The sequence below is a fragment of the Cyprinus carpio genome, chromosome A1, assembly GCF_018340385.1.
Source record: "Cyprinus carpio isolate SPL01 chromosome A1, ASM1834038v1, whole genome shotgun sequence".
In the NCBI taxonomy this organism is placed as follows: domain Eukaryota; kingdom Metazoa; phylum Chordata; class Actinopteri; order Cypriniformes; family Cyprinidae; genus Cyprinus; species Cyprinus carpio.
Window position 1 is genome coordinate 8,144,745 of NC_056572.1, and position 15,435 is coordinate 8,160,179.

At 34.1% G+C, this 15,435-nt stretch overlaps 1 protein-coding gene across 2 annotated transcripts in view; it reads right to left on the reverse strand.

Moving 5' to 3' along the window:
• LOC109093640 (protein kinase C beta type-like) overlaps nucleotides 1-15,435 on the reverse strand; it is a 41,452-nt gene that overhangs the window by 15,219 nt on the left and 10,798 nt on the right. For both annotated transcript variants that reach the window (XM_042736112.1, XM_042736040.1), the window contains exons 3-5: nucleotides 5,197-5,279; nucleotides 3,985-4,096; nucleotides 3,261-3,389 (exon numbers count right to left, since the gene is read on the reverse strand). In XM_042736112.1, coding sequence (XP_042592046.1) covers nucleotides 3,261-3,389; nucleotides 3,985-4,096; nucleotides 5,197-5,279 — 324 coding nt within the window. The remainder of the gene's footprint in view (nucleotides 1-3,260; nucleotides 3,390-3,984; nucleotides 4,097-5,196; nucleotides 5,280-15,435) is intronic.

The following is a 15,435-nucleotide window of genomic DNA, read 5'->3' on the forward strand; positions in this document are numbered from 1 at the left end:
GTTATGGCAAAGCTGAACTTTCAGAAGCCATTACATTAGTGTCACATGATCCTTCAGAAATCATTCTAATATTCTGATTTGCTGCTCTTTTTATTATCAAGGTTGATTTCAGGATTTTTTTGATGAATAGAAAGCTCAAAAGAACAGCATTTATTTGTTAACAATTACAAATATTAGTAATATTAGTAACATTACAAATGTCTTTACTGTAACAATTTACTGTATTTTGTGGGTGGTTACTTTGTGTGCCATGTAGTTGCTAGGGTATTCTAGACAGTTGCTAGGGTGTTCTTTGTGGTTGTTACTATAGGGCAGGAATGGGCAACTTTGACAGTGACGAGGGCCAGCACATTTTCTCCTTTATATCAAGGGGCCAGATTACTAATCCACATCCACACCTTTTACACAGTCTTACTCGGTTTCCTTTTTATTGAAGGAAATCAAAGTATAATTACTGTCATTTGTTTTTAAAGATTTTATTAGCTATAAAACTTATGCAGTTATGCTAATTAACAAGCAAATGTAAACATCTCAATTGTACGGAGCCCTGCACATGGCATGCAGGAAAAAATAGTAGGCTAAATCGTGCGCACAATTTACTAATTCATTCCCTCAATATACTAAAACCTGCACATGATTACTATTGCATTCCCTCGATTTACTATTTCGTTCCCTCGATTTGCTAAATCGTGCGCATGTCATGTGTGGGGCTCTGTACAATTGCATTGTCTGTAAATATGTAACAAACTAATGTACAGAGGTCCTATTTTTGATTAGTGGCCTACATAACATTCTCAACCCAACCTGAGGAGAGTTAAAAAGGTGCTGATTCAAAAAATAATTATTCCGAATGGTACCATAATATAACTGGGTATCAACAGGATTTTTAAAATCAAATTTAAGACTTTTAAATACTATTTTTTAAGACTTGCACAAATAAACTTAATACCATAAGAGCGACATGGGGCAATGTCTACGGAAATATATTTATTCAGATACAGGTTTTCACAAAACCAAAATGTTTTATAAAAAGATAAACTCCACATTTCAGCCTTTAAACAATTTTTAAGATAAGGGATAAGTCAAAAGTATCAGTTATTATATTAATTGAAACAATTATTATCAGTCAATTATTATATAAATTAAAGAATATATAAATATATCTTAGGGCCCAGTTTCACAGACAGGGCTTATCTTAAGCCAGGACTAGACCTTAGTTAAATTAGAATATTTAAGCAGATTTTATTCAAATTAATTTAAAAACATACATGGATGTCCCTTAAGTGTAACTTTTAATGAATTAAATATTTGTACTATATTTTAGTTCAGTTCTATTTAGTTAATATTGTGAGATTTTTGGTACTAAATAATATGTGCAATAATTATGATCCATGAATGGCGATTTAAAATATAACATTTCTAATATGTTTATTAATTATATAGTATTTTATATAGTATAGTATATAGTAGTATAGTAAAGTTGTATAGTAGTAGTATTTTAGGGTTAAAATATAATTTTTTTTTTTAAATTCCAGTGCAAAGAAGCAAATTAGAGGCATTTGTTGACCAGAAAAATAATATTTATAGGTAATGCCATGCTTTAACCACTAGATACCCATATAGCTGTTTAATAAATATAGTCTATATGTATTTAGCTCTACTCTAGTTGCTCTTAAAAGTATTGCCGGTCATAATTGCTTACTTATTTTTTTTGATTTTGCATTTGAATGTATATTTAGACATCATCAAGTTTCGATTTTTTTTAATGTTAAATTTAAAAAGGTTAATTACTCACATCCCAGTGTTATTCACATAAGCGTACAAAATAAGTATTTATTACAAAAGGCAAGCAAATGCAAAATTTAATGCAATAAACAAAAGTTGAAAATAATGTTTAAAAAACACAAGGCAACCAATTGCATTCAGCGAAAATCTGTATTCCTTAAATGGGCAGTCTCGAAAGATTGCAGAAAAACTTAGTAGTTAAAACTTGTAGTATTGTTGCAGTCGCCGCCATGTCATGGAGATGCTGTTTCTTTGTGAAAGCGTTTGGTCTTTCAAAAGAGGACACAACTAGAAATCAGTGGTTGAGCTGTATTTACAACACTGTTCCAGAACGGTTCAAACCATATATTCAGATTTGTGCGGCGCATTTTACGGAGGATGTAATGCAGACATGCTTTTTTCTTTACACGGCATGATGCAACACAATGCAGAAAAAGACAGTATAAGTCATTATAATCAGTAATTATTTTCCCACTGGATGCTACAAATGCCTCATTTGCAATGGGTTTTATTGGTTTTGTCTCATCACACCGGGACATGGCATCACAGCATGACAAGGGGCGTAACATTTCCGTCACACGCTTGAGGTATTCAGCCAATCACAACGCACTAGATAGCTGGCAAATCAGCGTACACCTCGCTTTTCAGATCGATGAGCTTTGTAAAAATCAACACGTTTCAGAAAGGCGGGGCATAAAGGAGAAACAATAATGTACAGTATGTGAAAAAAATTATGTGTTTTTGTACCTTAAACCGCATAAACACACTGCATTACACCAAATACACAAAATAATGTTTTTTTTATGTTTTTTTTTTCAGCAACGTCATATGACCCCTTTAAACCTGCCCTACTTTATATGAAACTCTAACCAAAACATTTGGAAAAGCAAGCGCAGAACATGGAAACTAGAGCGAAGGGAAAAACAGCATAAGCTTACAAAAAAAAATATGAGCAGAAAAGAGATGACAAAAAACATATTTCAGTTTTGTGCAATATGATTTTAAATGTGTTTAAAGTTTTGATTCATGCTTATTAATATTTTTAATAATAGTATGATTTTTTTTGTGCAATATATTTTTACTTGTGTGTTTAAACTTTGGTTTCACGTTTATTTTTTTTTATTGATGATTGCATTACTTTTTGTGAAAAAATTGATCCCATACACATCCTACTATGCTATAATTAATACAGTGAGCAGCAGGAAACAAGCAACCTCTCCTGGTTAGAGAAAGTATTAACATCATAATCTGAAAGCAATCCTTCCCTGGATTACTTTTCAAACATTTTAAAATCAATCTTCCAAGTCTAATATGAGCCAGTGGGCCGTACTAAAAGACACTGAATGGGCTGCCAGTTGCCCATCCCTGCTGTAGGATGTTGTGAACTGCTAAAATGGCTTAATCTGAGAACAATACAAGTCAGTGGAATGTCTCCACTATTATATATAAAAATGAGTGTGTGTGTGGGAACTCACCGGTCACAGTGAGAACATTTTTTGTGATACTAGCAGTGATATACAGCCGTCCTCTCCTCTCGGTGTGGTCTGTTCCACACAGGCTGGGAACATTTTCCACGCATCGTTTATGAATATTCATCATACAAGCTGCAGAAAACCACACATAATTAGATTGACAGCATTACACATTTCTCACTCACTACTTACTAAGAAATGCCCAAACAATCCCCGCAGACACCAGGACACACACTCACACAACCACAATCACATTCAGACACACAAAGATCACACCCACACTAGCTAATACATGCACAGAACACTTAATAAACAACAGTATTTACATATGTACTGCATATAAAATAGTTTAAACTTTAAAGATTCAAAAACTATATATTTTTATATATGCCCAAATCTATAGTATTTTTCAATATATAGAATATTTATATTTATATTTAAGCTTTCAAACTTGAATCGTCTTTTAATTAGTCAAAAATAAAAACACATACAAGTACGAGGATTTATAGTCTCATACATAACGTAAATGTACATTTCTTGCATCATTTCCAAAGGATCAAAGAGATGAGTAGATCAAAGAGTTCATTATGTAATGCATGGTCATAACCAACAGAGGTCACTGTATAAGGGATTTCAATGTTCAGTGTGTGTGTGTGTGTGTGTGTGTGTGTGTGTGTGTGTGTGTGTGTGTGTGTGTGTGTGTGTGTGTGTGCAGGTTTAGACTCACTGTCGCATTTCATCCCCTGGTGTATGAGCCCATACAGTAGAGATCCACAGTGGTCACAGAATGTGGGGCTGGAGTATGTGTGTACCTTGAACTTATGCTTACTGCGAGGGTCCTGTAACACAAAAATATATTTCTTATCAAAATAAGAAACCACCTCAACAGGAAAGAAAAAAAAAGCGTCTTCTCTCAACTATGATCCCTGATTCATAATGGCAGATAAAAATGCTTTGCAATGTCACAGTTCTTTCCAGCTCGAGAATAAATAATATCTGTTCAATTTCTGAGAACATCTGAATGAAAATTCACATAAATCACCAATTCAATCCAATAGGAAGTTCAATAAACTTGAGCTTAGATAAAGGTCAGCTCCACCCACATACTGAAAAAGCAAGCACTGCAACTGATAGCAAGATACAGTATAACAGAAGGAATTTAAAAAAATCAATGTAGTGAATATTGCCCTATGTGAAATGGTATGATAAATTCCTACAGCTAGGGGGCGCAAATGTAGAGACCCAAATAAATAATGTACCACAAAGATTACTATAACAAATAAAATGCAGCTACAGTATGTTGACCGCTGCTGTTCCTTTGTTTAAGTGATTCTCGCAAGTGCAAATTCAATAAAATCAAGTTAACGGATAATTTTTCAGCAGCTGACACTGACTTCAAGCTTTTGTAAAGGAGTCAATGGTTAAAGAGGTCAAGAATCAAAGCTTTCCTACACATCAGCATCACACAAAAGAGATGCAACAAATAATCACTTGTGAAGTACAGTATTCACGGAAAACAAACATAATTGGCTGCAAAGCAGAAACAAAACACAACACCGGAAGTGCACATGTGCGCCTGCTTTTACACATATAGGGAGGAAGCACGGTTATAAATAGAGATTAGAGAAGAGAAAACTGATGTCTCTGCCTGTTTGCTTGTAAATATATAATGCAAGCAAACACATGAGGAACATGATTAGTGTTAGGCTTCATTAAACAGTACATAATCAGTTACCACCAATAAATATTTAAACTGCTCACCAAGCAGTATATATACATGAATAAGTGTGTGAGTGTGTATGTGTACTGCTTAGTCACAGGAAGAAGTTTCTTTCAACTGAAAAGGAAGTGTTTTTCACTATCAGAAAAGATTGTGCAAGAAAAACTATAGAGGGGGTGGATGAGGGAGTTTTCTAGTGTGCTCACAGGCTTTACTTACATCTGATGCTGGACCCTTGTCTGCCCCAGGGCAGGAGAAAGCAACAAACTCATGGCAGCGTTTGTGGACCACAAAACCGCATACTGGGGAGAGAAAGAGAAAGAAAGAGAACGTCATTAAAACATATTGGAACTCTTTCATCATTGTATTAGATAGCGAAATATCAACTATATATCAATTAAATAGCATCCTATTTTACAGAAACACAGCATCGGCAAACATTTAAGCCAAGTGTGATATACTGATATACTGTTCAGGATGAAGACAGCAAGTATTTTCAGGTTGTCAAATGTTAGTGTAACAGGTTCATAGTAAATGTGATGAACTACACTGCTCTGTTAGTGTGAGTAAAGCTGTGCCAATTGTTTGGTTTGATATTTTGTGATCTAATGCAGTCACACTCAGACATATTTAAGTGCAGCTCAATACTTCTTGGAGTCACTGTTTATTTCCCAACACTGATATTTTTAAGGAAGTAAATCTTCAATGCATGAGATAGAGTATATTTGTGCGTTTTGTATATTTTCCTTTTTTAGCCAATTTTATTACACAAGTTTGTCATTTTATGCTTTTTTAATATTTCTATTTAGTGATTTTAATTTAACATTAAGTAATTTGTATTTGTTTGTTTTTTTGCTTAAGTTTAAATATTTATATAGTTACATAAATATTACATTTGAATATTTCTAAGTTCTAATATTTCAATTAACTATAAAAGTTAACAATAACAACACTGACGTGAATCTAAGTAGTTTAAGTCAATTGTAAATTTCCCATTTTTATTAGCTTTTGTTTTAAATATTTCTATTTATTTTTATTTCTATTTAATTTTAGTACTTTAACTTATTTCAAGCTAGTTGCCAAGTCAACAGTTCTAATTTTCTTTCTTTTCTTACATTTTTTTAAGTTCTAATATTTATATATTTACATAAATATTAAGTTCTAATATTTATATACATTTTTTTTATTATTATTTCAAGTCTATTTCGATTAACTATAAAAGTTAATAGTAACAACACTGACATGAATCTGAGTACTTTGAGAAGCTTGTCACAGGTTTATTTCTTTACAACACCCTGTAATGTTCTAGGCCAAATCTACATGTAAGCAAAATGTGAAACCACTCTAACAACAAGTAAAAAGTACTTATACTTTATCATGAGTCTTGGTGGATTATCTGCATTGGACCTGAGCCAAGCATTTTGTCTTCCGGCTTATATTTGCCTAATCACCCAATTTGACTGTTATTTGATCATAAAGCTCACAACCTAAGGTTAGAACCGAATGTGCCTCAGAAAATATAATACTAAATACTAATAAAAATCTAATACTAAATACTAATAATAAATGTTTTCAAGTCAACAAAACCCCAAATTCTGTGGTAAATCCAAAAAGGAAGAGCAACAGCAATGGCAAATATAGCTGCAACCAGCAATGTTCAGGTGTATGTGATAAGGTCGGAGCTGAACTCTGCAGTATGGTAGCTCTCCAGGAGCAGGGTTGGAGAACCCTGTTGAAGACATTTGTTGATACAGCATTTTACTACAAAACTCAGAATGGCTGATACCCAAAAAGGCATGCATAGGAAAATTAGGTATCGTTCTATTCAGTATACCGTTCCAAATCTAACGAGATCAATCGTGTGGTTTTTGCAAAAACTATTCAGAAGTTATAAGCAGGAATGTCAAATTTGTATGTCTTCTGACCAGTAGGTGGTGCTGTGCCGAAACTACTCATGTGCCCTCAGGTAGTACTTGTTATAACACATACCAAGCTTGGTCAATATCCGCTAAAGTGTTGCGGAGATATAGCCTCATGTCCATTTTTGTACAAACTTCGTCAAATTCATTAACACGCATTACCAAAACTGTTTGGTATATCAAAAAGCTTTAGATAACTTTTTTTGCCAGAATGCACTGAAGATAGACTGGGCTAATTTTGGTTACATTTGGACCACTGTCTAGGACGCGTTCGAAAAAGTAGATTTTTTGGAAAATTCAAAATTGCGAAAAATCTTGACCCATATAAATTTTAATTTTGGTATGCATTCAACTCCAAGCAAGCAAACAAAGGAAAAATAGTTTTATTTTTAGACCTTACGGTTAAAAAGTTATTAGCAGAAATATGAGTGCAAATTTGGCCTATTGGTGGCGCTCGAGAGGTTGAGATAGAGACTCAAAATTTGCTATGGTTAATATTGAGACTGTCCTCTATCTGTGTGCCAAATTTCATAACTGTCCCGTAAGTGGTACTATGGGCTGCCATAGACTTCCAGAGCAGAAGACAAAGAATAAGAAAACAAATGTATACAATAGATGCCTAAGCACCTTCAGTGCTTGGCCCCTAAATATGTTAATATTTGCCACAGTTATTGATAGGGGTTAAATAAAGGGTGACATTCACACCTAAATCTATGTATACAAAATAAAACTAGCATTAGTTCAAAAATGACACATAACACACTAAAAGAGTCCAAATTTCTGAATAACCACACCCACTGGGGATGCCATGGAGTTCATGTAGGCTGAACTGAACTGAACTTTTCACACATTTTCTGTGCTGATTTCAGCAAAACATTTTCAAAATGTCAGTGTCAAATGAATGTAAATGTATGGGGATCAATAAGGAATTTATGTTTTGATCTGTCTTAATATGATATTGTCACTAACATACTTCCAAAATCAAAACATTTTCAATCAGTTAATAATGCTTTACTAGATAATGCACCCGTTCTAAATATTTAAAACAGTATCCTTGAAATAATTAAAAAATAATGATTGTTGTTGTTGTAATCTGCTTTTTATAATCCAACAGTGTGGCAAGTAAAGCCAATAATGATAAACCGTTAACGATCATTTGCCAGCTAAGCCCTGATCAGCACTGAACAATGAAAACTGATCACTCCAAAAATCCTGGTATTAACAACAATTTTAGTCTTTAGCCTGGAATACACTACACAATTTTCCACTGATTTACAGTCTGGAGAAGTTGACTCTAGTTGCGGAAAGTCAGAGCCAGTCTGGGGATTTGAGTTGACAGATTCCATAAAAAAAAACACGAAGTGTATGATGGTCACAGACAGACTGATTTTTTAGCTTCAGACTTTGATTCCCTCCAGTCGGAGGATATCAAACATGTTTGATATTTTCAGCCGATTTTAGAACACGTTTTTTTTCATTTGTCACACATCTCCTAGCAACAAAGCATGTTTATGTGTGAGTTTGTTGTGATCAGAACAACTTGAAAGTTCTGTAGTGTATGATGGACAGTTTTCCTTTGTCACTATTTACAAAGTATTTATGATGCCCAGTGTTTTAAAAATCTGTTCAGATTTTAAAAGTCATGTAGTGTGTGTATTCCAGCCTTTACTTGTACGGTTAAAATATCTAAAATCTGTGAATCAAGATAAATTTACTTGAGAAGCAACACTGAATAAGTTAAAACAAGTGTATTTTGTCTTATTCAGTGACAGTTTTTTTTTCTTCTGTTTCAGGCACAAACAAGTTAAAGATAAGATAAGTGAACAAATCTGCTAATGCAGTAAAACAAAATACACTTGTCAACAAGTATAGATATCACATGCAGTGTTACTTTAAGAAAAAAATATCTTGTTTATTGATTTTTTTTTTGTTAATGTGTAAAAAAGAATGCAATGGGAAGAGTAAGTTTGGAGGTATTATGACTCATGCTTATAGACATAAGATTTAACATTAGCTAACTATTAGGAGGAAGCTCTTGAAGACTTAGTGACTTAGTGTGCCAAGAACATGCCCAGTCATGTTTCACCTCAACATCAAAGAAAAAAATAGTTAAAGACTAAACATTTTTGAAGTCTGTATATTAATAAAGATTCATAAATATTGTAACAAATGTTCTGCTCATTGTTAGTTTATGCTAGTTAATGCATTAACTAAGGTCAACCAAGGACGGTTTTTGAAAGTGTAACAAAGAAGCCTATATCGTAACACTTTACACAAAGGTTCAATTTTTTACCATTAGTTAACATGAATAAACAATAAAAAAAATACTTCAAGCATTTATAAAATCTTAATTTTAAAATGATCAAAAGCTGTATCTGTCAATATTATTTAATAGACTTCTTGCCTAATTTTCTGTAAATATGCTAAATGAATTGTAAAATTGACTGACAAATAAAACTGGCATGACTTGATAGCCTTAAGGAAACAATGATCAGATAAGCACAAACACACACGCACACACAAAATGTTACATGCCCTTAGACTTTAATAACTGGGATCTAGCATTCATTATTAACCAGACTATTAAATATGTATTGTTGACAAATTATTTATGAGGTTGTTAACTCAACGGCAACTGTTGCAATCTGTGATTTCACTGCAAATCTGTTTCACAAAGATTATTTTTCTTTATGTATGTATGTATCTATCTATTTCACACACATTTAGTGTACAATTTAGCTTTCTGAACAGCTGGCCGAACTTAACAGGCCAAATAAACATATATACAGGAGTAGAGGTGAGGGAGAGAGCCACAGACTGGCATGCAGTGACATTACGCATGAATTCCTGTGGTGGAGTTACATAAAGGAGAAAGCAGGGACGGTTGAGTCACAGCAGCCAAACTGAAACGAAAGGATCTCCCTTTCACATGTAAGCAGTCTATTCTATTCAGCACACCCTTCCCCTTTTCTTGAGAAACGTTCCAGGACATTCCCCTCAGTAATCTGTCAGCTGTTGCCTAGCAACAAGACCTAAGGGTTAAAGAGTGCAGAACTGTTCTCTCCATTAAATGGCAAGTTTGTAGTCTGCCTCAGTTTAACTCTTGACAATATCACAATTACACACATGTAGAGGAGAGTGGGGTAAGATGTGTCAAATGGCAAAATGTGCAGCTGTCTTAATCTGGCAAAATGTATACAATTTTTGTCATGTGATTATAAACACTTCCATTCCAAATGTCTGGAGTTGGTAAGATTTGTTTTTATGTTTTTGAAACAAGTCTCTTATGCTCTGCAAGACTGGATTTATTTGATCAAAAATATAGTAAAAACAGTAATATCAAGAAATATTAGGCTATTACAAATCAAAATAACATTTCTATTTTATTATATTTTTAAATGTTATTTATTCCTGTGATGGTAAAGATGGTAAAGACACTCAAGTCTACAGTGTCACCCCCATGATCCTTCAGAATTTATTTAAGATGGGAAACATTTCTTATAATTATCCGTACTGAAAACAGCTGCCTAATTTTTTCTGAAAACTGTTATTCACATTTTTTTCAGGATTCTTTGTTGAATAGAAAGTTCAAATGAACAGCATCTGTTTGAAATAGAATCTTTTGTAACATTAACATCATACATGGGGTGGTTTCCCGGACAGAGATTAAGCCTAGCCCTAGGCTAAAATAACCCTTTAAACCAGATTAGCAGAAATCTGCTTTCCCTGTCATGGTTTTAAGTAGTCTTAGATTTAGTCTAGTCCAGAATTCAATAGGCTGATTTCCTGGAGGAAGACTAGAACTACTTCAGGACTAAATTGAGGCTTAAATTAAACCTACCAGGAGGCAGGTTAAACTTCAGATTCACGTTGTGTTTCCAGTCTTTATATAACAAAATTATTGGCACCCTAGTTAAATATAAAAAAAGAAGCCTGTGGAAATAAATCTGCACTGTTAATCATTTTGATCCCTTATTATATAAAAAAAAAAACTCTCTCTCCTATAATGCCTGATGAGTTTGGAGAATGCCTGACAAGAGATCAGAGACCATTCCTTCATACAGAATCACTCCAGACCCTTCAGATTCCCAGCTCCATGTTGATACTATTTCTCTTCAGTTTTCTATAGGGTTCAAGTCAGGGAACTGGGACAGCCAATGCAGAACCTTCGTTTTGTGTTCAGTGACCCATTTTTATGTTGATTTTGATGGTCCTTTTGGATAATTTTTCTGCTGGAAGATCCAACCACGCCCATTATAAGGCTTTCTGACCCCAAGACTCCTATTTTCTGCAATTATCCAGCTGTGATCCTTGGAGAGTCTTTGGTTACTCAAACTATCTTCCTCAAGTTGCATTAAGACAGTACAGATACAGATACATTATAATGTAGGCAGATTCATAAAATTTTCTGTTGATTGAAACTCCTTAATTATTGTCCTAATGGTGGAAATGGAAATGTTCAATGCTTTAGCTCTTTTCTTAGTTTTTTTTGACTTTCTATTTTGTGCTATTTTCTTGACTTCATATTTTGAAAAGCTTAACAATCTGTTGCTGCACATCAGAACTATATTCTTTTTTTTTGTGTGTGTGTCAAAATGATGGATGATAAAGGGAATTTGGCCCTTGTGTTCCCTCATATTTATATTCCTGTGAAACAGGAAGTCATGGCTGGATAATCCCATGTTCCTAGTCACCCTGGTGTGCCAACAAATGTAAATATGAATGGGAATGTAGATCTTCAGAGATTTTAATCATAATAATTTCTAGGACAACAAATAATTGTGGCTAATGTGCATTAGAGAAAAAATATTTTAATAATATGATTTTACTGAAAAGTTAGATTTTTGTGATTTTTTACAATTCATTTATTTTGAAAGATCAAAAGGATAAATAATACAGATTTCCTTTCATAACCTTCTTTGATCATATTTTCTTAGGGTCCCAAAACAATTCTGACCATGACTCTCTCTCTCTCTCTCTCTCTCTCTCTCTCTCTCTCTCTCTCTCTCTACAAAACATCTGCTTTATGTACAACATAATGAATAATAATAATAAAAAAGAAGCAAATCTGACAACAACAGCTGATTGCAAGAATTTATGCAAGTATTCATTACAAAGAGATTTCTAGGCATTTCTTTTCTTTTATTTGACACCTGATTTACTTTGCTTGCTTGACAAAAAAAATGTCTTGCTCGATAAAGGTTTTTATCGCAGCCTTTTTTCAGCTGCTATTGTTTTCCTTGGATCTGCTTCCCAGTTCCATACAATTTTAAGCATTTTTTTGGTTCATTCCATGTTATAGGCAACCTCTGTCATGCTAATTCAGATAGCACAGTTGGTTTTACACTAGTTTATTTTAGTTCAGGACTCCAGTCCAGGAGTTAGTAATCTGTACTTAATCTGTATTTCAGAAAGCCATTTTAAAACCATGATTAATTAATCAAGATTAAGCCTACTCCTGACCTGCCTGGGAAATTTCTTTCCAAAAAAACAAAACAAAAAAACATTCTTTCCTGCTGACTCCCATTTTGACGTGTAGTATATGTGGAAAGAGCCTTTTCATTAGCTTTTAAAAGTACTTTTTTTTTTCTTACAAAGCATGTAAAATGAAGCAAATTTAACCAAAGCCATCTGAGGTGGTGCTCCGAAAACCCACCATTCAAGTATAAACAACTGGTTTATATTCACGCATTTATGTCAAATGTAAACCGTGTAAGTATTCCCAATAATTTTGGAGAACGCCTGACAAGAGATCAGAGACCATTCCTTCATACAGATCATTCCAGACCGTTCAGGTTCCCAGCTCCATGTTGATACTATTTCTCTTCAGTTTTCTATAGGGTTCAGGTCAGGGAACTGGGACAGCCAATGCAGAACCTTCGTTTTGTGTTCAGTGACCCATTTTTGTGTTGATTTTGATGGTCCTTTTGGATTATTTTTCTGTTGGAAGATCCAACCATGCCCATTATAAGGCTTTCTGACCCCAAGAATTAATTACTTCCCCACTGACATCACAGTTTCTCCCTAACCTTCCTACTTGTTATAGAAGTATATTTATATTGTTCAATGTTATAGGACCTTTAAATATAATTTGGCATATTAGCTTTACCTCAAACTTTGTTCTTGACCAGAGATGACTTAAGTGGCACATCTTAGGCAGTTTACACCCACGCATTTGTGTACTGTTATGATAATACACAAGTTCCAACCGTGACATGTTTGACATGTTTTCTTTGGAAGTTAAGCAAGTTTAGACTCGCACAGTTATTAAGAAGTTCAACATTTGGTGCATCTCAAACCCTAAAATATGGCACAGCAGTTATAGAAAAACTGCTTTCAGGGTTTTTCCTGGGTCAAAATTGGTCTTCGGTGGTGGCTGACCGACATGGTCATCCACCCACATGATTCGCGAGCCCAATATTGACAATAAATGTTTAATTTAAAATAAATACAAAGAAACAGTTTGTGATTTTTTTCTTATCCTATTTATTCATGATAATAATAAAAAAATAAAAAAATCACTGTTAGAAAGCGATTACAACTTATTTTACATGTAAACATCATCGATACCAAAGTATATTTGAAATGTCAAAGGTATCACTATTTATCTATTTACAAATTATGCAATTATCAGACACAGATATTACCTGTCACTCTCACTGTCATCCTTTCTTGCCCTCTTTGCAAAAAAACCTGTGATTTTTCCACGACTGGCTTTCAAAGTTTTGAAAGATAAAATCCTTTTTTGATAGACCTGATAATTATTTTAGTATAATCATATCAATTAAAAAGTAACATTAAAAACTTAGCATTAAAAGGTCTAATAGTGTAATTTTTTACAATATAAAATTAGCAGCTAGCTAGCAACAGCTTGCTTTGTGCTTTGATCTAGTTTCATCTCACTCCAATCTAACTTTAAACTAAATGAATTTATAGGTAATTTACTACACATTGTCATAGGCCTTTACATACTGTGGATAATTAAGGCAAAATTTTACTAAACACTCTTGCTAAATGGGGTAAGCACACTTACTTTCTCATTTCAGATGTGTATGTTCTTCTAAGAAGTAATGATTTGTTATACACCGATTCAGACACTGACGGCAGACAAATTGCTTTAACCATTCATTATAATGAATCGCTCAAAGGAGTCACTAGGTCGCGAATCGGACTTTAGCGGACGTGTTGTGTGTGAATCCTGGCTGTCTATGGTTAGGACATCGCGAAAGATTTGTCAACACACACACACACACACACTCATGTTTGTTTTTGTGAAAAGTGGGGACATCCCATAGGCGTAATGGTTTTTATACTGTATAAACTGTATATTATATCGCCCTACACCAACCCTACACCTAACCCTACCGCTTACAGGATACTTTGTGCATTTTTACTTTCTCAAAAAAACTAATACTGTATGGTTTATAAGCGTTTTGAAAAATGGGGACATGGGTTATGTCCTCATAAGTCACCCTCTCCTTGTAATACCTGTGTCATACCCATGTCATTATACAAAGTTGTGTCCTGATATGTCACAAAAACAAAAACACACACACACACACACACACAAAACACCTCATAACTGGATAGATTTTTTATTATTATTATTATTTTTTGCGTTTATTTAAAGTTATGTCAGCAGCTGCATGTGCGGAATGCTTGTCACAAGTTGTAAGAGAAGATAAGGCAACTTTTTTTTTTTACAGCAATTCACACCCAGTGGTAATTCAGCAAAAATATTCTCCGAATGCACTATGTGAAACATGGATTCGGTCTTTCGACCTTTAGGATCAGTTGATTTTGATGCGAGGGAGCGAGCAAAGACAGAACTGAAGACGGAGAGTGCGCGCGCGGGGGTGGGGCGCTGTGCTCGTTCTCTCCGTCGCTCCGTCTGTAGCCTGCTTCACTCACAAAACACAATTACACATCAAATAAGGCTTTGGCGGGACAAAAAATCGTTTTGGCGGCCGCCAAAAAATTTTCAATGTAGGAAAAACCCTGGCTTTGCTAGGATGTTCTAGGATTGTCCTTAGATTTGACCCAGATCCCACATTTGCACAATGTTTGCAAAATGATTAAAAAAAAAAACACTTTTTAACATATTTAACAAGGGACATTTTGAATGCTCAGAGAAACATTTTTATAACTCAACCATGTGCATTGTAAGGATAAAAAATAAACAGGCTAAACAGGCAAAGTTTAAAAAGGAAAAGAAAAGCTTCCCTTATCTTTTCTTGTTTATGTCAAAGGCTATGCATCCAACTGAATGAAACTCTAAATTATGTTGGTGCACAATCACCTGTCATTTGGTAGAAGCTAGCCAAATTAGGTAGATCTGAACATGAACAGGTTGCATGACATGCTCTCAGTTTTAAAAAAAAACTACACAAGGTAATAAAATACAACCCAGACTACACTGAATACAGGCAGAGCAGTACAATTATTATAAAAAAAGTGATTGCAGTGGCGCATGAAACCGAGAGCTGAAGAAACGTCACCTGACACTAGAAGCTTTAATATCAATGCGAAAAGGATTATT